This window comes from Thermothelomyces heterothallicus (assembly GCF_042370625.1).
Source record: "Thermothelomyces heterothallicus CBS 202.75 unplaced genomic scaffold P884_scaffold_21, whole genome shotgun sequence".
Taxonomy (NCBI): domain Eukaryota; kingdom Fungi; phylum Ascomycota; class Sordariomycetes; order Sordariales; family Chaetomiaceae; genus Thermothelomyces; species Thermothelomyces heterothallicus.
The window spans coordinates 273514-297607 of record NW_027192582.1 but is presented as its reverse complement, the minus strand read 5'-3'; the positions used below and the strand labels follow the sequence as shown (position 1 = coordinate 297607).

The 24094-nt window shown below is 58.6% G+C and overlaps 9 protein-coding genes across 9 annotated transcripts; 3 read left to right on the top strand and 6 right to left on the bottom strand.

The window, feature by feature from the left end:
- Positions 1–428: 428 nt before the first annotated feature.
- On the bottom strand, positions 429–3123 carry P884DRAFT_271585 (P-loop containing nucleoside triphosphate hydrolase protein; the record flags this gene model as incomplete). The annotated part of the gene is made up of 3 exons (XM_069442449.1): positions 429–874; positions 966–2737; positions 2819–3123. The coding sequence occupies 3 exons, from the start codon at positions 3121–3123 to the stop codon at positions 429–431; spliced, it is 2523 nt and encodes an 840-aa protein (XP_069295493.1).
- Positions 3124–3810: 687 nt separating this feature from the next.
- Positions 3811–5109, top strand: P884DRAFT_301701 (uncharacterized protein; the record flags this gene model as incomplete). Its single annotated transcript, XM_069444878.1, has 3 exons — positions 3811–3818; positions 3917–4746; positions 4814–5109. The coding sequence occupies 3 exons, from the start codon at positions 3811–3813 to the stop codon at positions 5107–5109; spliced, it is 1134 nt and encodes a 377-aa protein (XP_069295492.1).
- Positions 5110–5272: 163 nt separating this feature from the next.
- Positions 5273–5989, bottom strand: P884DRAFT_206678 (uncharacterized protein; the record flags this gene model as incomplete). Its single annotated transcript, XM_069438735.1, has 1 exon — positions 5273–5989. One exon carries the CDS (start codon positions 5987–5989, stop codon positions 5273–5275), a length of 717 nt encoding a protein of 238 aa, XP_069295491.1.
- Positions 5990–7011: 1022 nt separating this feature from the next.
- P884DRAFT_262475 (uncharacterized protein) lies at positions 7012–8527 on the top strand. The gene has a single exon (XM_069441666.1). The coding sequence runs from the start codon at positions 7389–7391 to the stop codon at positions 8127–8129; it is 741 nt and encodes a 246-aa protein (XP_069295490.1). The 5' UTR covers positions 7012–7388; the 3' UTR covers positions 8130–8527.
- Positions 8528–9761: 1234 nt separating this feature from the next.
- Positions 9762–10911, bottom strand: P884DRAFT_279407 (uncharacterized protein; the record flags this gene model as incomplete). Its single annotated transcript, XM_069443307.1, has 3 exons — positions 9762–9846; positions 10010–10162; positions 10517–10911. The coding sequence occupies 3 exons, from the start codon at positions 10909–10911 to the stop codon at positions 9762–9764; spliced, it is 633 nt and encodes a 210-aa protein (XP_069295489.1).
- Positions 10912–13462: 2551 nt separating this feature from the next.
- Positions 13463–14436, bottom strand: P884DRAFT_262471 (uncharacterized protein). The gene has a single exon (XM_069441665.1). The coding sequence runs from the start codon at positions 14079–14081 to the stop codon at positions 13728–13730; it is 354 nt and encodes a 117-aa protein (XP_069295488.1). The 5' UTR covers positions 14082–14436; the 3' UTR covers positions 13463–13727.
- A 717-nt stretch (positions 14437–15153) lies between these two features.
- On the bottom strand, positions 15154–16554 carry P884DRAFT_262469 (uncharacterized protein). Its single transcript, XM_069441664.1, has one exon. The coding sequence runs from the start codon at positions 16427–16429 to the stop codon at positions 15383–15385; it is 1047 nt and encodes a 348-aa protein (XP_069295487.1). The 5' UTR covers positions 16430–16554; the 3' UTR covers positions 15154–15382.
- Positions 16555–18201: 1647 nt separating this feature from the next.
- P884DRAFT_228362 (P-loop containing nucleoside triphosphate hydrolase protein) lies at positions 18202–20253 on the top strand (the record flags this gene model as incomplete). The annotated part of the gene is made up of 2 exons (XM_069439714.1): positions 18202–18426; positions 18488–20253. 2 exons carry the CDS (start codon positions 18202–18204, stop codon positions 20198–20200), a joined length of 1938 nt encoding a protein of 645 aa, XP_069295486.1. The 3' UTR covers positions 20201–20253.
- Positions 20254–21430: 1177 nt separating this feature from the next.
- P884DRAFT_228358 (stomatin-like protein) lies at positions 21431–22898 on the bottom strand. Its single transcript, XM_069439713.1, has 2 exons — positions 22384–22898; positions 21431–22305 (listed from the first exon to the last, which is right to left on the bottom strand). Exons 1-2 carry the CDS (start codon positions 22778–22780, stop codon positions 21632–21634), a joined length of 1071 nt encoding a protein of 356 aa, XP_069295485.1. The 5' UTR covers positions 22781–22898; the 3' UTR covers positions 21431–21631.
- Between the last annotated feature and the right edge of the window lie 1196 nt (positions 22899–24094).

The following is a 24094-nucleotide window of genomic DNA, read 5'->3' as shown; positions in this document are numbered from 1 at the left end:
GAGCTTGTATACGTGTTACGTGATCCTCCATCCTCCACTCGTCGCATGAGTATGAAAATCATACTTGGATATTACTGCGGTTCGCTCCCGCTTGGACAAACCGGGCTCTCGCTGGAGGTTCCTGTTGTGGCGCAGGAAGTAGACTGCAGATGTCCTTCCAGTTTTTTTTTTTTTTTTTTTTTTTTTTTTTTTTTTTTTTTTTAAAAGAGTATGGGCGAAATATGAATATATACCACTGTATACGGTCAAGAACGTTGGAGCATAAGCACCAGGCATCGGCAATGACACATCATTGTAGCGCAAAGAAGAACCCAGGTGGGATGAACAACCAGCAGTATATAGTCATGCCTATTCGACGACCCAAGCTCCCATAAATAAACCCCTTCTTGACTAAACCCGCTTCTATCTCCAAAAAAAAAAAAAGAGCTCTACTCCCTCCCCGTATAAGGACTGTACCTCGCAATCTGCGTGGCGATCTGCTCGGCAAACCACTCGGCGGGCTCGGCGCTCAGGCGGGCCGTCTCGGCCGTGGTCAGGATGGTCTTGATGCCGACGCCGACGCGGTCCGAGTTGGAGTACTCGCGGAGGCGGTTCAGCACCAGGTTGACGTCTCCCGGCCCTTCGAAGGCGCCCGACTCGGCCAGCACGGCCGACAGCTCGCGCGTGTCCTGGACGGCGGGCACGCGGATCTGGCGGTCGAACGCGGTAGTGATGTCGAGCTGCTCCATGACGGACAGCTGTGAGGTGGTGGCGAGGATGAGGAGGCGGTGGCCCTTGGGCGGGGGCGTCTGGAGGAGGGTGACGAGAGCTTGGAGGATGCTGTTGGAGAGGCGCGGGCCGACCGGGTTCCACTCGATGAGCCGCTCGATGTTGTCTGGATTTCTCGGTTAGCCAAGGTTGATATCGGCCAGGCATAAAACAACAAAAAGAAAGAGGAAAAAAAAACAAAAAAAAAGGAAACGTACCGATGATCAGCATGCTCAGAGGAGACTTGTAGGCGTCGGTAAAGATCTTGTGGAGATGGTCCTTCTTGGCCACCTCGTCCCGGAAGCCGACCATGGATGCCGGAGTGATGATCTTGATGAAGGGGTAGTCCGACTTCATGGCAATGTGGGCGGCCAGCGCGGTCTTGCCGCTGGCCGGGGGGCCGTGTAGCAGCACCGAGGTGTGCCGCAGCCTCTCCTGCTGGCGCACGTTCTCGACGTAGAGCATGCCGTCGTTGAGGATGGCGGGGATGCTCTGGGAGAAGTGGATGATGCCGTACGGGAGCGCGTCCTCGAGCTCGGCGCCGTCGGCGCCGAAGGCGGGCTTGACCTCCTCGAGGGCGTTGAGGAAGTCTTGGCGGACGACCTTCATGTTGGCGACGTCCTCGCTGACGGTGGCCATGGTGCCGACCTTGATGTTGCGCGCAAAGGCGAAGGAGGTGGCCGACTTGACGAGGCCGCTCAGCTCGGCGCCCGAGAAGTTCTTGGTCAGGGCGGCCAGCTCGGCGAGGTCGACGTCGTCACCCATCACGTTGTTCTCCTTCATCTTGGCCGTGTGGATCTTGAGGATCTGGGAGCGCCCAAACTCGTCGGGCAGCGAGATTTCGATCTGGACCTCCAGGCGGCCCGGGCGCAGCAGGGCGTCGTCGATCATGTCCTTGCGGTTGGTCATGCCGATGAGGAGGATGTTGTTGAGCTGGTCGACGCCGTCGAGCTTGGACAGCAGCTGGTTGACGACGCTGTCGCCGACGCCGGTGCCGCCGCCGGCACCCGAGCCCCGCTGCTTGCAGACGGCATCCAGCTCGTCGAAGATGATGATGTGGAGCCCGGACTCGTCGCCCTTCTCCTTGTACTCCTTCTCGGCATCGGCAAAGAGCTTGCGGATGTTCTCCTCGCTCTGGCCGACGTACTTGTTGAGCACCTCGGGGCCGTTGATGATCTTGGGCTCCCTGGCGTTGAGCATCTTGCCGATCTGGCGGGCGATGAGCGTCTTGCCCGTGCCGGGGGGCCCGTACAGCAGCATGCCCTTGACGTGCATGATGCCGAGCTTGTCGATGAGCCCCGGCGGGAAGATGCGCGAGGCAAAAGCGCGGCGGAAGATGGTGGAGAACTCGGTGTCGAGGCCGCCGATGCCCATGTCCTCGAACTTGAAGTCGGGGCTGATGATGGCGTTGGCGGCCGGCCGCTTGTTGGAGCCCTTGAGTTTGATGGGCGACCTGGCGTCCTTGTAGAAGCCGATGCTGGTATGGCTGGTGAGGATACCCCGGGCCTGCGGGTCGCTGCGCGTGGGAGGCTCGTCGGTTGGCCTCTGCTGCATGGTGAAATCGATCAGGGTCACCGTCTTGACCACGATGGCCAAGGGGACATTCTGGACGTCGAGGAGCAGCCTCTGCCCGGGCGCGAAGATCTGGTTCTGGAAGTTCCTGACGAACATGGCAGCCAGCTCGTCCTGGTCGTAGGGGGCGTCCACAATCTTCCTCGACGACGCGAAGCCGATCTCGACGTCGAGGGAGCCGATGTACACCTGCCCGCCCTGGCTGAAGGGATCGTACAGCTCGCCGACCACCTCGTCCATCATACCGACTCCGCACCACGTCCGCTGGGGATCCGACAGGCTGATGCAGCCGTCGGGAAAGCCGGGTGTCGGGCGCGCCGTGACCACATAGTCGCCGCGGAGCTGGTTACCGGTCAGGCGTATGTAGAGGTCGGTGCCGTCGCGGTTGGGAGGGAAGTCATTGGGTGACACAGCGCAGCTGGCCAGGTCAGCGACGGTTCACGGTTCACGGCTCACGGCTCACGGCAAACCGATACGGGTGGGAGACGTGGCGGCTTACATGTTTCCAAAGATGTACTGTGCCTGCAACGTCTTGTCTTCGACCTTTGCCAGCCTCAGCCGCACCTGTCGGCCTCGGCTCTGAGAATATCCGCCGCCGTAGCCACCACCCCCGCCAGGGGGGTTTTGCGGTCGTGCGGGCGCGGGTGCGGGAGCGGGTGAGCGTCCACCGTAAGGATCGTAGCCGCTTGGAACGGGCGCATATCCTGCAGTATCTCCTGGAGGTCGCTGTATTTGGCGTCCAGGAAGACCTGGAGCTCCTCCGCGGGGAGCGGGTTTGCTGAAGAGGTTGTTGCGCAGATCCATGGATAACGGTTTGTCGGGGAGTTGTTGGAACGAACAAAAGAACAGAGGATATCAGGAGAGGAGGGGGTCGTGGTCGGGCCGGACGCGTGGCAGCTTAGAATCACTCGAAGCAATTAGGCGGTTGCTGGGATGGTGGGGCGTCCTGGTCGAGATCAAGATCGAGAGATGAAGCGGTTTCGTGGGGGGCGCGGCCTTTGGGAGGGCGGGGTTCCGGCTGTGATGAGCCAGCAATTTCCAGGCCCTGATCAATTCGTGCCGCTGGTGTGAAGAGTGAAGAAGCCTACAAAGTAGGAGGTCGATAAAAAAGAGATATGTTTCTGGGACGAATGGCTTGGTCGCAGCTCTCGGGTGTTGGGACAGACGGCGTTTCACTTCGCCACGACCGGGGGGTGTTGGGCCGCGAACAGAAATATGTCGCTGCTGATATGCTCCGGTAGGAGCGGAACCAGATTTTAGTGTATTGTGTAAGGAATTGCAGCTTGCCCCTTGCCATCCCATTACTGACTTGGGGGGGGAATGTGGGGTACTGAGCCCCGCTAGGCGACCTGCTGCTGGTAGCTACCTGCTAGAGGCGGCTGATTGAACCATCAAGGTGCATCCACTATTAATACACAGGAAATCTGTCGCTGCATCCTCCGTTCCAGATATCAAGCCCATCAGTTACCCAAACACCGCAACTCATTCATCATGCCTTTGTAAGCATCGCCTTTTTCTTTATTTTTTTTCTTTTCTTTTTTTTGCCTTTTCTCTTCCCCCTTTTTACTTTTAGGTTCCAAATCTGACATGATGCCAGACACCTCCTTGGCAAAAAGTCATGGAACGTCTACAGCCCCGCGAACATCGCCCGCGTGCGGCGCGACGAAGCCGAAGCGCAGGCCCGAGAAGAAGCCCAAGAGCGGCGAATGCAGGAGATTGATGCGGCACGCCGGCTAGCCATCCTGCGCGGCGAGATCCCGCCTCCGCTCGAGGATGCAGAACCAGGCCCCCCGTCCCAGATCCGAGACGGAGAGCGAGACCGACTCCGCGACGACTATAGCGCCCTTACGTCCGGGCGCAAGCGCAGGCGCCGCGGCGAGGACGACACCGACTTCGAGATGCGCATCGCACGCGAGCGGGCCGCCGTCGGGGACCGCACAGCCCGCGAGCTCGCCGCCCCCGCCTCGCTAATCGACAGCAAAGGCCACCTTACACTCTTCGCGCCACCGGAACCGTCCCCCCCCCGCGGTGGAAAGGACGACGAAGCGGCGCACAGGGAGCGCGAGGACAAGGACCAGTACCAGATGCGCTTTGTCAACGCAGCGGGCAGGGATGGCCAGGGCCTGACGGACGGCGGGCCGTGGTATGCTTCCCGGGCGGGGGTATCCTCGGCCGCGCTGGCGCCGAGCAAGAACGTGTTCGGGCAGGAGGATCCCCGGCGGAAAGAGAGAGCGGCGGCGAGGCTGGACGCGAGCGATCCGCTTGCCATTATGAAGCAGGGGGCAAAAATGGTGAGGGAGCTGGAGAAGGAACGGAGGAGAGAAGCGGAGGAGCGAGAGCGCGAGTTAAGGGCGTTGGAGAGGGAGGAAAGGAGGCGGGAAAGGAAGAGGAGGAAAAGGGAGGATGAGGGTGAGGAGGAGGAGGAGGGTAAGGAGGAGAGATACGACGAGAAGACGAGGAGAAGGAGAAGGAGTAGAGAGCGAAGACGTGACAGTCCAGACGGGGAAAGCGATTCCGCCAGGCGGGAGCGGTCACATCGGCATCGCGACGATGGGCGTGGGGAACGGGATCGATATCGCAGCGGCGAACGCGAGAGAACTAGCCGAAATGAGAGAGACGGGTCTGACAGACGAAAGGACCCCCACCAAGATTACCAGGACAGACGCCGAGATGGAAGTAGGGAGCGGCGTCGGCGGCCGGAAGAAGATGACGGGCGTGAGCGACCGCGTCGCGGAGACGGCGACCGAGCACGCCGGTCACACAAAAAAGAAGACTATAGCAGGGAGATAGGCTGGCACAGGAGCGAGCTCAGCTGAAACGAAAGTACAAACCCCCCTAACTCCCCCCCCCCCCCCCCCCCCCCCCCCCCTCTCTTCGGTTCATCGAAAAGTCAGGTATCCCGCCTTGGTGCAGCAACCACGCGCCTGAAAACGGCCCGCCAGCAAACGCCGACTCACGCCTCCTTCCAAGGCAAAGAGATCGCCACCTCTCTCATATCCTGCTCCACGAGCTTGCGCAGCCTTTCCTTCCCCCGGCACACCCTCGCCAGCTCGGCCAAGACGTCCCGCGCCAGCTCCTCGTTCCCGCCGTCGGCCCGATCGCTGTAGAGGTCCAGCCCCTCGGCCGTGAACAGGGTGGGCGCGAACCACGTCACCATCCACCGGACCGGGCGGCCCGGCTCGCCGGGGCACTCGCGCTGCCCCCACCCGAGCACCTCCCAGCGGCTGCCGCCGACGAGGGCCAGCCACCCGCGGCCGCGCCAGTCCCAGGCGCCCGTCTCGCCCCCGCCGCGCGACGAGGCAGTGTCGGTCCCGGAGATGCGCCGGAGCACCGCCCCCTTGTTGTTGTTGCTGCCGCCACCCCCCCACCACGGGACGGTCTCGTGCTCGACCGTGTCCGAGAGCCGCTCCCTCCCGTCCCGCGGCGGGAGGGCGCCGTAGGTGATGCGCACGTTGCGGGAGCCGCGCCACATGCTGAGCGTCGAGTGGGTGACTGTCCAGGTGCGCTGCATAAAGGAGAGCGGCGGCGGGGTGAAAGGGGTTGCTGTTGATGATGGTGCTGCTGCTGCTGCTGCTGATGGTGATGATGCCGATGTTTCTCCCGTGGCGTATTTGGAGGGGAGGCGGATGGTGATGGGTGGATGTGCTTGGGGGGTTGTCCCGGTGTCCATTGTTCGCATCGTTGTCGTTGTCGTCGCCGTCGTCATCGTCGTTGTTGGTGGTGGTGTCGATGGTTACGGAGCTGGTGTTGCTCTGGGTTTCAGGGCAGAGCACGAAGTAGTTCAGCGATTAGATAACTACTTCGTAGATGAACTGACCAAACAACCGCCCAGTCCTGGCCTGACCCAAATAACCCGGCTTAAGTGAGGTAACTCGATTATGCCTGGAATGGCCTACAAGGAGCAATTTTGTTTTGGTTTGTGACTGCAAAGAGGTGGAAAGGATCATCAATCAAAAGGTGGAAGACAGACTCTTAAGAGCGCCCGCGGATTCTTAAATATCCTTAAGGTCCTTGCGTTGGGGGGGATGCGCACGGAGGTCCTCCGTACTTTCCTATCCCTGTTTGTTCGCTACTACCACAGTAACTACTACAGAGTAGTATGCACTTGATACTTAAGCTTGCGATTTGGGTAGAGTTTGGTGCAAGCTCAAGTAGCTAGAGGAGGTAATCGGCCGCCGGGAAATTTAGAGGAAAAGTACGAGGATTCCCAGCAGGGATCATCGATAACCACTTTTGAAACATCGTCGAAACTGGCTTTCCCACTTCTGTAAACGTAATGTACTGTAAAGAAGGGGAAGAGTTGGTGGGGCAATTTCTACAGGGACTTGAATGACGGAAAAAGCTAATAGATGTCTGGAACGTGCGCAGGCTGAGACAGGACACAGTGCAGAAGAGCGTACTATCGCCTTGCGTTTCTTGCCGATTCCAAACTATATTCGTTCTCATTGATGGATATTCTTCAGCATGATTGACGTAACACAGCTGCTAACTGCTAAATCAGTTCTTGACAATCACAGTCACTCAACCCCAGACAGCAGCAGCCCATCCGCTTTCAGAGCCCAGGGATTCTCGGGTACTTGTGACCGCACTTTGACATCAATCGATACTGTGTACAGAGGCACAGATTACTCCGTACGGATTAAATACCTGACTGTTGTTACACTGCCCATTGAGCTGCGGCTCACGAGAAGCATAACTACTGGCCCCACAAGGCTGAGAACGGCATCCAAACGTACTGAGCTCACTTTCTAGAGCTCGAGGAATGCTTGGACATTCTTGAGGGCCGCGGGACCTTTGGTTTTGGCGCCTCGCCACAGGTTGCAAAAGCCCTCGCCCACCCGGGAGAGAGCAATATCACCGTAAACGGACGGCGCAAACCCGAAACACAAAGGAAATCACATTCCCGCAAATTTTGGGTGTCGTTCCTTCCACTCTCATTGACTGATTCACTCCAAGTTGTGAGAGTTCGATTTTATTTTCCCGCTTATTCCCATCCACATTTTTTCACCTTCAGATCATCAGCATCTGAGATCATCTCGATCAGCCGCATCGCATGCACGAATCACAAGATGGCTCGATCAAATCCAGATGAGATCGACCTCGCCGAGGACGACTTTGACGACACCAGCCCCAACGACTATGAAGTCGCAGAGGAGGCCGCCACGATGGCCGCCACCATGGGCTTCACCAGCTTCGGCGGCGGCGATGGCGCGCGCCCGTCCAAGAAGCGCCGCTTCAATCCTCGGCTTGACGAGGCCGTCATCGCAACTGGCGAGCCCGCTCCTGCCGCGCACACGGGCCAGGCCAAGGCAGCCCCGGTAGGGCCAGCAACCAGAGACGAGATCACGTACAATGACGATGATCATGACAACTTTTCTAAGGACGACGACGGCGACGGCGCCGACGACCTCGATCCCGACGGGCCCCCGACGCCCCCGGGGACCGCCTCCCCAGCCCTGACAGCCGGCTCTCAAGCAGCCGGCGCCTGGCCCAACCCCAGTAACCCCTCGCGCGGGTGGGGCGGTGGCGGCAGAGGTGGCGCCCGTGGAGGAGGCGGGAGAGGAGGGCGCGGCGGCCCGCTGAACCCTCTCTGGTACGTCGACTACTACGACCCCAGCTTCAACGAGAACCCCTGGGAGGGCATGGAAAAGTTCAAGGGGCTAGAGCCCGTCGGGACCTGGCTTTCGCGGTCTCGGGGGAGGGAGAAGGAGGTAGGAACGGGGAAGGACGAGCAGCAGCAGCAGCAGCCGCGGGAGGGTGTGGGTGCCGGGCAGGAACTGGCCGAACACAGATTGAACCGGGGAGGCTGAGCTAGTGTGGATGGCGAGAGTTGGGATCCACATTCAGGCAGGAGAGGGAGGCGGAAGGGAGAACCAAAGGACCAAAGGACAAAGGGACCATGGGAAAAGGGGCATCACGTGACGGCTTAGGGGCCGTCAACGCACGACAGCTCTCCGGCCTCCCAGTGGCTCTCCTGGAAACACCAGGCCGCCTGACCGCCTTGACAGCTGCGGGTCGGACGAGAGGGGACGGACACAGTGCCACAAGTCGCTTGGGGTCATTGTTATGGCATTGGACGAGGGGTCTTATAGTTGCTGGTCTCGAATCAGCTCGGGCAAAAACATTCACGGTCAGAGAAACGGGAGCAATGATCTACCGTTTTCTACCTCCTACGGAAAACGCAGAGACTACAGAGACTACATAGTAGACGCCCGTCACGGAGACACGTGAGATCCGCCTGAGCAACATGAAAAAGAACGATCCGGTCCACTTCTTACAAGCCACCCCCCCCCTTTACCCAGCCAACCTCAGCGCAGAAACAGCAGTACGGACACCCCTCGGGCGCCCGGTTACAAAAACCTACGCCCTCCACCCCCCTTGCATCAGCCGGCCATCTTACCCCATTCACCTGCCCGGCTCGCCGGCTGCCAACCACCCACGCTTCGAGCCTGGTCCTGTGCTCTCAGGCAAGGCACAGGCGGGGCAGCCCCAACGCCCTCCAAGGGGGGTCCACAACGCCCTCCTCTCTCATTCATCCCCAGACAGCCAGCCGGGTCCCGCGCCCAGCCGCCCACCGGGGAACCCGCCCCCAGGGGTGAGTGGAGAACTAACCAGGGGGGAACACATGGCGAGCCCTGTACCGGTACTTTTGACCAACCCTCTCCCGCCCAGAAAGAGAACATAAGCCCCAAATACGCAAGAAAACGGATCTCCCCCGTTTCCCTGCCGAAAATAGAAATAACCGTTAACCGTTTCCGTCCAATCATAAGTCGTAAGCTCGGCGTGAAACAGCCGCTCAAGATCGCGCAGATCACGCAGACCCACGAGGGATGCCCGTGGTGGTGGGCCGGCGGATCGCGCCGCCGCGGGATCTCCGCTCGTGCGTAGTGTTGTATGCGTGGTGGGTGCGTCAGAAAGAATACGGGAACTAAAAAGAGGAGGGGATGGGGAAGGGAGGGAGGGGGGTGTGAGATTCTCAAGGAAGCGGCTGCCGCCCACACAAAACCACACGCCCCCCCCCCCCCCGCGACCACCACCACCACCAGCTGCCGTTTCGTGAAAGAAAAAAAAAACGGGAAACGGTGGAGCAGGCGGGGACTGGGCTGCGGCGTGATCTGTGACGCGGCTGAGCTCAGTTGAGCTGGCAGCCTTGTGCGTGGGAGAACGTCGCCTCTCCCGCGAGGCTATTCATCACACCCCATCCCCCCCCCTTTTCCCCCCTTTTCCCCCTCCCGGACTCGCTCTCCGCCCACGCCTCCACCACCCGCGCAACCGAACGCGAGAAAGCCTGCAGATGCGGCTCAAACATTCTTCTCCCTTTTTTTATGGGAAAACTGCGGAGGTAAGAAACAACAAGAAAAGACTCCAGAACGCCGGAAACGGGAAAACAAAAACAAACAAACAAACGACCAGTAAGCGGGCGGCTCCGCGCCGTCGCCGAGTTAGTACATGTCCGGGGACGGGTACCGCTCCCGCGCCTTTGCGTACTCCTTGGAGTGCTTTCTTGACGCCGTGGCCTTGAGAGATCTGGTGATTTTTGCAGTTCGTTAGGATTTCTTCTCCCTTTAACTTTTTCCTTTTTTTTTGTTTTCTCCCAAGAAGAGCTGCCGCGCGATCCGAAGCCACCCAAATCGGCCGCCGGCAGTCTCGCTAGAGGAGAGGGGAGGGAAGGTCTGGGTTTGCTACTTACGTGACCTTCTTCTGCGTCCACTCGAGGTCGTTGCGCACCTCGCGCGCATCCTCGAGCCCCTTGGCGAACCGCGCGCGCGTCTTGGCCAGGCGCGCCTGCGCCTTTGCCTGGAGCTCGAGCAGCTCGCGATGCTTGGCGTTCAGGTGGCCGGATCTGGGTGGTTTCGCGAGCGTCAGTAAGGCGGATTTAACGTGACATTTCTCCAGTGATTCTCTCTCCCTCTTCTCTCTCTCTCTCTCTCTCTCTCTCTCTTTTTTTTTTTTTTTTTCCCTTTCTCTCGCAAGAGAGCAGCAAGATCTTTCCCGAGCTGCGAGTTGCGAGTTGAGAAGACAACAAGTAGTTTTTTTCCCGCTCTGTTTTCCCTCTGCTCGCCGCTCGTCGCTCGATCCTCAAGATCCCCTCTCCCAATTTCCCCCCTTTTCCCAGGGGAAGAAAAAGGAAAGAACAGGGAGAGAGAGAGAAAAGGAAAGGGGGGGGGGGGAAAGAAAGGAATGAGGGAACACTCACGTCTGCGCCTGCTTGGCGGTACACTTGTCGAGCGCGAGCGGGTCAAATGTCGCCGCGAACCGCTCCTGCATGAACTCGTTGAGGTCGATGCCGCTAGCGGAGCCCGCGCTGCTGCTCGCGCGGTCGTACTCGCCCCGGCCGCCACCGCCGCCGCTGTTGCTGCCCGTCGTCGTCGTCGTCACGGTGCCCACCGAGTAGCTGTTGCCGTAGCCCGACGTCGAGCTGGCCGAGGCGTCCAGGTCGTCGACGTCCTCGGGCGGCGAGACCGCGTAGGCGCCGTCATCGCCGTACGGGTAGTACGGCTGATGGCTGCCCGGGTATTGGTACTGCGGCTTGCTGGGTGGGATGGGGAGGGCGCCAGTGGCGTAATACTGCGGGGCATAGGTGGATGACATGGTGAGGTAGGCTTGTGAAGATTGAAAGGCAGGGGCAAACAAATATAGTGTGCTTTGTTAGGAGGTGTGTAGGTGTGTGTGTGTGGGTGTGTGTGTGTGTGTGTGTGTCGAGGCCAAGTTAGACTTGTGGCCGCAGATGAAGGGCTCAAGGACAAAGTAGTTGTTCTCTGAGGATGGGGTATCACTACGGAGGATTCGTCTGGGCTAGGAGAGTGTGCCTCGTGCTCTTTTGTGTGTTGTCTTTGGGGAGATGAAGAAAGTGGGAGAGAAAGGAGGAAGAAGGACTCGTCTCAACCTCGTCAACGAGCCCCCATTTTATACCTTTCCGAGCCCTCCTCCCTTGACCATGGCTTTGCCGCCACCACGGCTCGGAGGAGGATAAGGGCCGACGAGTCCATTTGTCAAGGACCCTTCGACCCCTCCCGTGGGAAACCGGGGAGCAAAGTAGGATGTGATGGAAGCGGAGGTGACGCCGACGGCCCCCCGGCTTCATCGAGCCACACCTCTAGCCCGTCTCGCCCTTCAGAGCGGCCAAGCACTAACCAGGGGCAGGGGAGGACGGGAAAATAGATGGGGTGATCTCGAGCAGTTGGCCGAGCGGGGAGTCTGGGATTGGTCCGAAAACGTGTTTCGACTGATCAGACAGAGGAGTAACAGCACGGGGTGCATGTACACTCTCGGCTTGACTATCATCACCGTTTGCGTTGGTGGAGCCAGCCCCATGGAATGGAAGGGAGAGAAACGGAACTGAGGATCCTGTCTCGAACGAGAAATTCCGCTTGGCTCCTTCGTTCTAGACCCAAAAGTTCACAGAAAGGCACCTTGAATATTGGGGCAAGAACGAGGTGGAAACTAGGGACAGGAGGCTCATCAACGGCCAAGATCCAAAAAAGGGGGGGGGGGGGAGGTTCCGAGGAGGCGTGAACCTAACGCCCACCAACGAGTCGAGGGATGGAAGGCAAAGATGGGGCCGATTCATGGACAGGGGTTCTTCTCTCGGAAACTACAGAGTAGGCCGAAACGGGGGGGGGGGGGGGGGGGGGGGGTGGGAGGAAGAGGACAGTATCTGACAGGCGGGACCGGCGGTGGAGTCTTGGGAAGGGCCGTTCGGCTCAACCGCAAGGTCTGGCAGTCATGAGGCGTGCGTTCTTCAGAGACGAAACGGTGGGAGGTCTTGCACAAACGGAGAGCCAAATCGACAGAGTAGTACCAGGCCGGTCATTCCCATCAACAGGATCAGTCAACTACCCACGGCCCAACGAGAGGGGCCCGCCCCGGGGGGGGGGGGGGGGGGGGGGGGGGGGGGGGGGGGGGGGGGGGGGGCGGCGCGGATAGGCGAACTGGGGGTTCAGAGAACAGAAGCAGCGGCGAGCCGTGTTGACGCTAGGCAGAATTCCAATAAAGAATATGGTTGGCGTGGGATCCGGTTTCTTAGGGCTGCCTTTTCGTTGGCTCGGCAGGAGAGGCGGCGACGTCAAACAGAGGTTGCGAAGTCTGGTTAGGCAGAGATGCGTTAGGTCGGGCAATGTGTTGTCCAAATGCTGCAGGTGGGATCATTAACAGTATTTTTTCTGGAGGGGTCTTGACAACACAGCACCCTCAGCAGTCGTCTCCTCCGTACCGGTTGGCATTCCTTGGCCTGTGCGTTCCCCAAATCACACTCGAAGCACAGAGTAAGACTGCGGCGCTCCTAAAGGGCACGACAGATGATTCGATTGGCCAAGGCAAATGGAGATCAATGCCGGGGTGCTTTTTTTTTTTTTTTTTTTTTTTTGCTCAGAGAACAAGCGGTAGCTCCAGCAAAGCCGTGGTACCCAGGTATACGAAGGATGTCTGGCGTTGAGACAAGCCCAGCATCCTATGTTAAGCATATCAAGTACATACATACATCCACGGGCCTGGACCCACGGGCGAGGTGTGAGGCGCGAGGCGCGAGGCGCGAGGCGCGTTTGATACGCATGCCCCAGAGTACTGCACCGCATGTCTTCATGGTCTGCTTCGGTGGGCGATTGTTAGCGGCCCACTCAGCATATGCACGTTTAGAACCCTGCGTCCTTGTTCCGCCCCCGCCCAGATAGGATGCAGAAACGGTTTCGGGACTTGGAAGCGCCAGCAGCCGTTGACCCGCCCTGGACTTTTCGAGAGCTACATCTGTCTGGCCCCGACCGACCGGTGAGCCGAAAACAGAGGCGTCTTGGCCGTTTCGATAATGCGAGTCTCCCAAGGATAGTCTGTGTAGCAGCGTCAGGTCATGTATGTACGTCAAAGGAAGGGGATGACACAAAAACGTGGAGATCCACCGAGGTGGGCGAAGCACCGAAGACAATCCGGCCGAGTGAATCCCGTCCGCAACCGTCCCGGTGTTCCGGCAAGAACAATGTGACCGGTTTGCCGGAGAACCTAGCATTGCTCGTCCTTTTTGGCCCCTCATCTGTTGCTCATCCCCCCGACGCTCCGTACCGTACAAGTCAGGTTCGAAGGGGATGCCTGTTGTGGAAGACGATCATGGCCAGGCAGGTGCCGATGCCCGCCCAACAGCAAGCAGTCTTTCCTCCTTTGCTTATACACCCGGTATGCATCCTACATTATCTTAGCAGGTTGCATACTTTTGCCTGGAATGGAATGACGAAGGGCAACGGGAGGGTCCAGGCGGGGAAGGGGGATGACGAGCGGACGGGTGAAGGTAAGGGACCAGATGCCTTTGTCGATCCAGCTAGAGTCTCCCACTGGCTCCATCAGCCGGCGGTCATTGGGCCACTGATGGATAGAACCGGAAGCTTGGGGGCCCGCCGAGGTGGAAGCTAGCGTTTGGCCCGTCAATAAGGCCCTCTGCATGGCTGACAAGGAACCGCCGGCTCTTGGGTCCTCCCTTTCGTACGACAAGGGGTACCGAGCGTGCAGAAAGCGCCCATTGCGTCAGAGAGGTCGGCAGGAAACGAACTCGACGGGATAACTCCAGCAGGCGGGAAGAGAGGCTGTTGCCCAGAGGAGTAGGGCAGTGAAGGCCCACGCCGAACAGTACATCTTCCCATCCTTGACGGAGAGTCCAAGCCTATGATTTCAGCCAAAGAGGATGGGATGCAAGGCCTGGGACAGCAGCGAGACAACGCATCAAGCCGCGCCGAACTCCTGCACGCTGGCAGTATTGCAGGCTGTCCGCAAATTCCCATCTCCCGTCGATGTTGGCGGACGGGCTTCGAGAATGATCTGGCAGAGCAGGGACGAATGATGTGTGTGGGACGGCGGAATGTAACATCAGGACTCGAGTGGAATTAGGAGATGCAGTCAAACCAGACTTGTGCTGCCAATTGATGACTGGGCACCATCTCATAGGACGAAGACGCCACAGCCGGGGCTCGACGGTGCCTTCTGAGAGGTCGAGAGCGGGAGACGTACATGAAGCATACAGGTGACCGCGATGCACTCCCGCGTGGCGGAAAGGCGGAAACCCTGCCGTTCCTGGTCTGGTCGGCTTGGAATTCAGAGTGCCCAAGGCCGTGTCGTTCAAGGGCGTGGCATCTGCGTCTTGAACGTTGCGGGGAAGAGATGTTGTTGTTGTTGTTATTAATGTACTTGTACGAAATCTATTTAAGCCCATGCACGGGCATCCACAGGACGTCGAATGCGGGCTATTTTTCGGCCATTTTCTTACCGAGGCCGGCGTTTCTGTGCCGGAGACCGGTGCTGCTTGTCTGGATATGGGAGTGCGGCTAGCGTTTGACGGCATGTCGCTTTTCGGATTGAAACACATGGTTGAAGCGGTGAGAGGAGCGGGTTTGTAGGACGAGTGATTGTTGCGTAATAAAGTTCGAATTCGAAGGAGGCACAAATCCTGCCGAAGCCAGCCATCCCAGATAGTGCATTTCTGGTAGTTGCGAAGGACTTACTGTAACGGCGGCCTGCGTGAACGAAGGAATACTTTTTCCTCTTGCTGTGGTTGTTCACCCAACACACAACGGGAAAGAGCGAAAATCGTGCCCCACTTTATTCTTTTCGGTCTCAGCACCCCTGTCCAATGGAATCAATGCCATGGGCCTTTTTCCAAGTCCCCATTTCCCTTTTCAGCCGTGATCCCCGGCGATTGGGAGGCAGATGCAAGACATCCATCGCTGCGTGGCAGCTGCAGAGCCAACGGACGCTCCCTTCGATTCCTATCCCGCACTAGTTATAGGTTACTTATCCGGTATATCATGGCACAGCGCTAATTGATTTTTTTTTTTTTTTTTTTTTTTTTTTGAGAAAGGAGCTTCGAGATGAGAGTGCTTGAGATCTTTGTATACGGATGATACGGATGGCACTGCATCACCACGTGCACGCACACGAGCCCTCCCTAGTTTGGGAACTTCCAGTATCCAAACGCCGCCCGTGCGCACGATAGACATATAATCCGTACAATTTGCCGAGCCATGCCCCAACCCTTAATTAGAGCAGCAGCCCAGATGGGTTGGCGCTCGTTTGCAACATGACGCTTTCAACCAAAGATCTTCAGGAACCCCCAAATGCCCAGGCCGCTCAGAACGGGTATCGTCAGATTGTCGTCCCATCCAAACACATCCAACGCCTCGCTGGTCGCCGCCACCAGCCCTGACCACACGCTCATGACACCCAGCGCGAGCCCGCCCGTGATGGTGGCCCTCGCCGGCTCCAGGCCAACGGCATCCGCCAGCGCTCGCGGCAGGCTCAGGGCGCCCGTGAACATAAAGTTCTCGTCGCCGGGGAGCGGGCCCTTGGTCGGGGCCAGCCAGCCCCAGAAGAAGGCCGACGTGCACACGCCGACGACGAAGGCGGCGAGCGAGCCGGCGAGCGACTTGCCCCTGCGGATGCGCGGCGTGTACCGGCCGTAGAGCCGGCCGAAGGTGCTGGCGGCCGTGTCGCACCAGCTCAGCAGCAGGGTTCCCATGACGCCGACGTCCTTGGGGAACCAGTAGAGCACGGCCCAGGCGCCGAGCAGGTAGAAGATGACGCCGTTGTAGCCGGCGTACTCGCTCTCGCGCATGAGCGCGCCCAGCACGCGCACGTAGAGCCGGTTGAAGGTCGCGTGGTGGTGGCGCAGCACGTCGACGGCCGCGATGGGCACCAGCGCGCCCATCAGGTAGGGGCACACGTCCAGCGTCTGCGTGCCCGAGAGGTACAGCCACACGACGAAGAAGCCGATCGACACGTGCAGCGCCTTGCGCGGCACCTCGTGCTTGTGCACAAAGGCCCGCCAGCGCCGGTGGATCGGGATGAGCCCGAGCGGGCTCGGGCTGCGGCTGAAGTCGCGCCAGCTCCAGCCGTAGTAGGAAGGTGAGCTTGTTGCCGTTGCCGTAGCCGACGCCGGCGAGAGGTGGCCGTTCGCGTCGGCCGGTTGGGGCGGGTGACCGTTGCTTGCCGCCGCGGTTGCTGCCGCCGTCGCCTTGGACCCTTTAGGGGCCGTTGCGGATCTTCTCGTCGTGAGCCTGCGCAGCCTTCTGCTGTCGGCCGGGCTGCGGCTCCGGCTGCGGGCCCTGGAGAGGTCCGGGCTGTCGTCTTCGTCCATGTCGGAGGGCGCAGGCTGACGGGTCGACGCTTGCCGCCTCCGCGCTGCTGACCGCGTCACCGGACCGTTGTAGGAAGATGCATCGTGCCCGCTGCTGTCGACGTCGGATCGCGTCGGGCTCGGGGAGATAACTCGTGGCGTTCCGGGCACGTTTCGTGTCCCGCGTGTAGACATGTTGTAAGGAAACGGCGGTAGCGCGGGGAGCGAGATGGCGCCCGCTACAACACGTCGGATGTCGTAAAAGTGCAGTGGCGAGCGGGCGGGCGACTTGTTGTGCTTGTCTCGTCTCGAGCTCCGCGCTCCTCCTGCTAAGGGACAGCTCAGCGCTCTAAACACGGATAGGTGGTACTGAAAAAAGGCCGAACTGCTCTGGGCGAGAGGATCCAGTGTGCTGAAGAGGATGCAGCGGAGTTGAAATACTCCACTGCATGGCTGGATCGACTCGCTCGAATCCCGGAGTTCCTGGGCGACGGCGGTAACTTCGGCTGCGCCGTTGGCAGAATTTCCTTTATTGGTGTCTGGACGGGGGACAGCGCGGTCGGGTTGTCGCGCGCGGATGAGCCGGCCTCGTGGGATGGCTGTGCGAAGAAATTTCGGTTGCGGCGGGCGACCAAACTTCGGACATGCGGCCAAGCGCCAGCCCTGGCAAGTCGCATGTGACACAACGCGCGATACGTTCGATGCGAGGGAGCCCAAAAAGGAACTAGGTCCCTTTCATCCAAGGAAATTTTTTTTCGGGTGCTCTGGATAGTTTGAAAAAAAAAAAGGTCCTTAGAAATGACGACTTTGAAGGTTGAACAGACAGGACAGTTTAGAAGAGCTCGGTTTCGATTGAATAGTTTGCCAAAGATTGGATTGCGTTGGACTCCTCAGAAGAACCACACTCCACCTACTGACGCAGATCGCAGCCACAAGAGACCACGCGACTCGATTCCCATTCGTGTATGGACTACGTGCTACTTCGTCCTTAACACCACCTTGCCAGTTGGTCTCCATCTTCTAGCGCCCCCCTATGTGGTGGCTTTTGCGTGATCCGGTTTCGGATCTTCTTCTACCTCATCGCCGGAACCGATACAACGAGTGTCAAGAGGCGCAGCCAAACTAAATTGTTGTTATCGCGCCCCGGGTTCGGAGCAACCTTCAGGACATAAATGGCTCGCGCGTCTCCTCTACACAGTAGGGCCGTACTGCGTACGAATTCTGTAGGATGTGGCGTTTTTTTCGGCCGGGCTGTCGGGGTCGCGGGGCCAACAAACTTCCGATCCATCAACGCCGCATCCAATCCCGTATGTATGTATGTAATCCGTCATCCGTACATAATTACACACCTACCTTACCGTACACTACGCGATCTGGTACTCGTACGGATTAGTTACAGTACGTGTAATCCCAGGAACCCACAAGGCTGCCGCGGCCCAGTGAAACAGACGAACCGTGGGTCATGCAGTACCTGTTCTGCTCGAGCGCTTGATGAAGAAAGGAATTTAAGCTTCATAATTTATCAAATGACCAACAAGACACGCGATAGGTACCGCCTACCAGTCGCCAGCGGCTTTTGAAGTAATCTGTACTGTGTGTATTCCGTACTCCGTCCTTGGAACAGTGGTCTACTATGTACTGCATGGTAGCGAGGAACAAGGGTGCACATGCTGGAGTGGGTAGGCGAAGCGGGGCATCCGCTAAAAAGTCAAGATAAGATAAGGGAGTATCTACCTCGGCAACTTTTTTGGAATTCAAGCCGTCAAACTCCCAAGATTCAGCAATATCGAACGATGGCGCCAGTACAAGCTCGCCCTAAAAAGGCACCCCGATCGTGGAATGCCCTCACGCCGGGTCTTGCGCAGTGGATCCTCGATTACCTCTCGTCAATGGGCTATGAACAGCCCACTCCGGTGCAAAAATCATGCCTCGAGATCTTCCGCGGGAACAAGGACGTCGTGGTAGAAGCCGTCACGGGCAGCGGGAAGACGCTCGCATTCCTAATCCCGGTAGTTGAGGTGCGTAAATCCCCCATTATCTGAAAATGCTGAGCAATGGGCTGACGTGGGCCCGTGACAGCGGCTGCTCCGGTCCGAAGAGCCGGCGAAGAGGCACCACGTTCAGGGCATCATCATCTCGCCAACTCGAGAGCTCGCATCCCAGATCTACAACGTGCTCGTGTCTCTCATAAGATTCCATGCTCCATCTGCGGACCTCTTGTCGTACTCGAAAAGCGATGAAAAGCGACCTGCTACGACCGAGCCGGTCATCGTTCCGCAGCTGCTGGTTGGCGGCACGATCAAGGCTGCCGAGGATCTGAGCACATTTCTCCGACTATCGCCCAACCTCCTCGTCGGAACACCCGGCCGTCTCGCAGAACTCTTGTCCAGCCCGTATGTCAAGGCACCCGCGTCTTCGTTCGAGGTCCTGGTCATGGACGAGGCCGACCGTCTGCTGGACCTGGGCTTCTCCCCGGAGATCACGCGGATCCTGGGCTACCTCCCCAAGCAGCGCCGTACCGGGTTGTTCAGCGCCTCGCTCAGTGAAGCTGTAGAGAGGCTTATAACCGTAGGCCTGTTGTACCCGCACAAGATTACCGTGCGAGTCAAGAGCCTGAAAGACGGCGGCGAGATCCAGGAGAGGAAGACGCCCATGTCATTACAGATGTCCTACATCATCACGCCTGCGAGCCACAAGATTCCAGCATTGTGCCAGCTATTAGACAAGCTGGAGCCTCGCCCTGCTCGCTCCATTGTCTTCTTTTCGACCTGCTTCGCCGTGAAGTACTTTGCCCGTGTTCTGCACGGCGTGCTCCCCCCTGGCTTTTCCATCATCTCCCTCCACGGCAAACTCGAACCGCAGGTTCGCGAAAAGAACTATGAGCGGTTCGTCAACGCCACCTCCCCAACCGTCCTCCTGACCACCGACATTGCCGCCCGCGGTCTCGACATTCCCCAAGTCGATCTCGTCGTTCAGCACGACCCGCCGACCGACACCAAGGTCTTCATCCACCGCTGCGGACGCGCCGGACGCGCCGGACGCCGTGGTCTCGCCGTCGTCATGCTGCAGCCCGGCCACGAAGAGGGCTACGTCCAGCTGCTCGAGGTCCGCCAAACCCCCATCACCCCGCTCACGAGGCCCTCCATCTCGGTCACCGACGCCGAGGCAGAGCTCGTCTCGTCCAAGATCCGCGACCAGGCGAAGGCCGACCGCGAGATCTTTCAGCTGGCGCAGCGCGCCTTCGTCAGCTGGGCGCGCAGCTACATGGAGCACCAGGCCACCTCCATCTTCCGCGTGTCCGACCTCGACTGGGTCGACCTCGCCAGGGGGTACGGCCTGCTCGAGCTGCCCAAGATGCCCGAGGTCAAGGGGCTCGACCGGTCGCTGGGCTTGGGCATCGACACGGAGAGCATCCCGTTCAAGGACAAGGCGCGCGAGAAGAAGCGGCTGGCGGAGCTGGAGCAGTGGAAGAAGGAGAAGGCCGAGCGGGAGGCGCAGCGCGCCAACGGCGAAGACCCGGGCTCGCTGAAGAGGAAGAAGAACGAGGCCTGGAGCGGGAAGCATGAGCATGAGGACGCCAAGGCGGCGCGGCGGGAGAAGAAGAGGAGGAAGAGGGAGGCGCAGCGGCTGGCCCAGATGACAGAGAAGGAGAAGGAGGAGCAGAAGAAGCTGGAGGAGCTGATTGCGGAAGTGAGGAGGAGAAATGCCGGGCAGACGACGGCGGGGGCGGCTGGAGGCCAGAAAGCAGACGCAGCGGATGATGATGACAGCTTTGAGGGGTTTGATGACTGAAGAAATGTGGCACGAGGTGAAAGAGAGGGAGAGGTGTGTGTGTGGGTGTGTGGATCAACCAAAGCAGATGAATTGATACCCTGCCGTGCAACAACATTCCCGGGCACACCTGTGTTGCGCGTCTCCGTCGGTGCTCTCGCCTTGCCAACCTTTATCAGATTCCGTCCCATCTCTTCCCGCCGCCGCACCCTCACACCGTGTGCCGGGACCCTCCCACCCCTCGCACAGCACAGCACAGCGCGTCACAGCACGGCACCTTATAACCCACGCTCCGTCACGGTGCCAATGGCTCCTCCAGTGAGGCGATTTCGCCGAGTTGGAGGAGCCCCCGCTCCGCTCGTTCGGGGTGGGCAAACAAACCGGTTCCGGCCGGTCAGAGAGGTCGCCAGTTCGACCCGCTTAACAACTTGCTTCTTTTCAAACTTGCTACAAACCACACTTGCTATCCTAGTAAAATCCCCCTAGGAGGGGGGTTTTCGTAGCCGACCAGCTTCCCGCATGAGGGGAGTTGGTTGGTGAGCTTTTTGTTCTTTTTTTTTTTTCTAAATATTTTTTTTCCCCTTCTTAGCATTGAGCAACACAAACTTGTCTCGGTGTCTTGGTGCAGCATTGACAACTTCAGTCCCCATTTCTTCTCTCCTCATGGCTAAAGTCAAACGTGAGACTCGTTCATGCTACCCCTCTTCCTACATTCATGCGCAATACGTTCCCGTCTTGAAGTCGGTGCCCGAGAGGCGGCATCACGCGTCGCGATGCCTACTGACTTGGTATGGACACAATAAACGAGCTTAAAACGGTCTCTGCGGGCAACCATGAGGGATTCTTCCGCCCTGGTTGCTCGGAAGCTTTCCAAATGTCGTGAATGTCGTGCGCAGTTACATACACAACACCGCTCCACTCGTTCATGAGTAAGACAAGGCAGAAACTCGTGTTGAGAGACAAAACGAAGGTGGTATCATTTGTGAACTAGCCGGCAACTACAAAAGCGTGAACGTGAAGCTTACAGCAAATCCTCCTGCGAGTGGTATTTCCCATCTCCTCTCGTTTCCCGACGTATTTCGCATCGATAGGGTATCCTTCGCGCACACAATTTTTAGCAGCCCAAACCTCGGTTCTTCCTTGTGGAATAAGCGGACAACGAGGCATTACCGTGTCCACCCAAGAGGTTTCTGGGAGGTATTTTTTTTCTTGGGGGGGGGGGTATATTTGAGTGGGAGAAAATAAGAAAAAGGCAGATCTGTCAAGTCATTAGGTGAAACATGACGCGTTGCGAGTGAATAGGCAGGCCAGCAGACTGGTGGCCTAAGAGTATTGCATCGGGAATAATCCTGAAGCAGCGGTTGCGTTTCCAGAGGGAACGGAATGAGAAGGGTGGAGGGTTGTTGAACCTCTTCCCTCCACACCCACATTCGGCGAGAGAACATGCGCTTATCAGATGTTCTCAATTATTCTGGCGTGCAGCGCCTGCTGGAAGCCCGAGTCACCGGCGCCGGCGCCGGAGGGGTCGGCAGTGCTGCTGCCCTCGGCGAAGGGGTCGTTGTTATTGTTGCCGGACAGGGCGGCGTTGAAGGCGGCGGTACTGGGCATGGTCTGGTTGGCGGCGGGCAGGAAGATGACCTTGCTGTTGGCGCTCTTGGCCATGGCCTGCATGGCCTCGAGATAGCGAATCTGCATGGCCGGCGCGGACGACAGGATGTCGGCGGCCTGGCGCATCAGCTTGGCTGCTTCGACCTCGGCCTTGGCGGCAATGATCTTGCTCTCTCCGATCCGCTTGCTCTGGGCGGCCATGGAGAGCGACTCCTGCAGCTCCTGGCTGAAGATGATGTCCTTGATGAGCATGCTCTCGACCTGCACGCCCCAGCCGGTGGCCACGTCCTCGATGATCTCGCCGATGCTCTGGGCGACCTCCTCGCGCCGTTCGATGATATCTTGCAGGATGCGAGAGCCCACGACCTGCCTCAGCGTCGTCTGGGTCCGCTCAATCAGGGCCTGGCGGATGTTGGAGATGCCGAAGGCGGCCTTGTGGGGCGAGACGACATGGTAGTAGATCACGCTGGTCAGGTTGAGCGTGACGTTGTCCTTGGTCATGCACGTCTGCTGGCCGACTGTGTGCCGTGTTAGCTGAACCGGGCTCTCTGGGATGAAGTAGATACAGCAGGCGATGGAGGGGAACGAAACGTTACCTTCGGCGATCTGGATCTTCACGTCAACCGAGGTGAGATGCTCGCTCAGCGGGTTGATCTTGACAAGGCCCGGATCGACGGCCTTGTAGAAGCGGCCGAACTTGGTGACCAGGCCGACGTGGCCCTGGTTGACTCTCTTGAAGGGGTTGGGGAAACAGATGCAGCAGGGAATGGCGCCCAAGGTGCCGACAACCTCGCCGAGGCAGTCGATCATGGCTCCGTACCAGCCCGGGAAGTGCGCCTCGTCGACGACGCTGGCATAGCTCCGCTGAAGATCCTCGGGCTTGGGAGGCTCGACACGCATGGGCTGCTGGGCCTGGAAACCTCCATTGCCCGAAGTGGTCGGTGGGGTTGGGGCCTTGCCCTTGGGGGTGCTATGGTCCGAGACTGAGGCCATTGTGAATTTGTTGTGAACGTGGATATCAGTATCATACACGATGCCCAGAGATGAAGATTGATGTTATGACAAGAAGACGGCCGATGGAACGGCGTCTTGTTTTATGTTATTTTTGTCGGCAGTGTCAACAATGGGCAATGGTTGGCAAGGGGGGGGAGGTGTTGGGTGGAGCGCAACGTGGAAGGATACAAGGCTAAACAGGCAGTCAGAACCGGGGGGGCATGCACTGTGGGGGAGACCCAGGCTCCCCGCAGCGGCAGTGTGGAATGCGGGACAAGCTTATTGGGCAAGCCATCCAGCCATGTCACCGGGCCACTCCAATACGATAGATACGGTTGGCGATGCCAAGTCTGGACTATAGTACTTGGTGCTCCGCTTTAACTGCCTACTTTGGAACACTGAATATATAGTGTTACACAGTTTATAGGTATGCTAGTATGCGCATATTGTGTGTACATGGGATGGACTCGAGAAGCTGATATCGCTGTTGGCTGCTTACTTATAAAACAGATCGATTGCTCACCATCCCAGTCGCTACCGAAAAATTCAGGCCATATTCCGCTGCAAGCGAGATTGTTTGCTTCGCTGGCCGAGAAGTGCTGAATGGCCAGTTGACTAATGAACTGCTGTGACCTCTTCGGGGCTGTGCTGGCCCCAGCTGCTGAAGCGGTGCCGCAATCCCGTGCTTCCGACCGACTTTGTCCGTGGCCCGACTCCTTTCCCGCATCTAGAAGTTATGACATGTCCGGACCCGTCGTTATTGGGTCACAGGGCAGCATCGCCCGGCTTGGTTCCTCGCAGGGTGTTTCATACTTTTTGCGCTCCCTGAAGCGGTTTGCGGTGCATGCCGAGGTACGTATCGTGTTATGCCTGCTTTGCCCGCCCTAATTAATGGAAGCTGCGTGCGCGCAACACCTTCGCTCCTTCATTAGCACCAGAGCAATATTTTGACGCAACAGCATGTCTGAATGACATTCTCGGAGACTTCATGTTAGTCCAGACGGTTCACGAACGCAATGGACTTGGGATAACCGACGACAGGCACAATGCGGGCGGCGGAAGGCATGCGGCTCTAAAAATCTGCCATCAAGAAGATCACCTCGCGGGAACATGGTGGCTGTGCGAAGCATGGATGAGAATGATAAGCAAGGCCAACTCCTGGGCAGATTAGCCCGGTAACCGAAAGCCCGAACATCGGGACTCGGCAATTCAATGTACACAGCACTGGACGAAGTACACCCGTCACTTCATGCCAGGTCGCCAATTGCGCCCCAAAGGGGAGGGGCTTTTACCCAGTGCTGCGTTTTTCAAGAG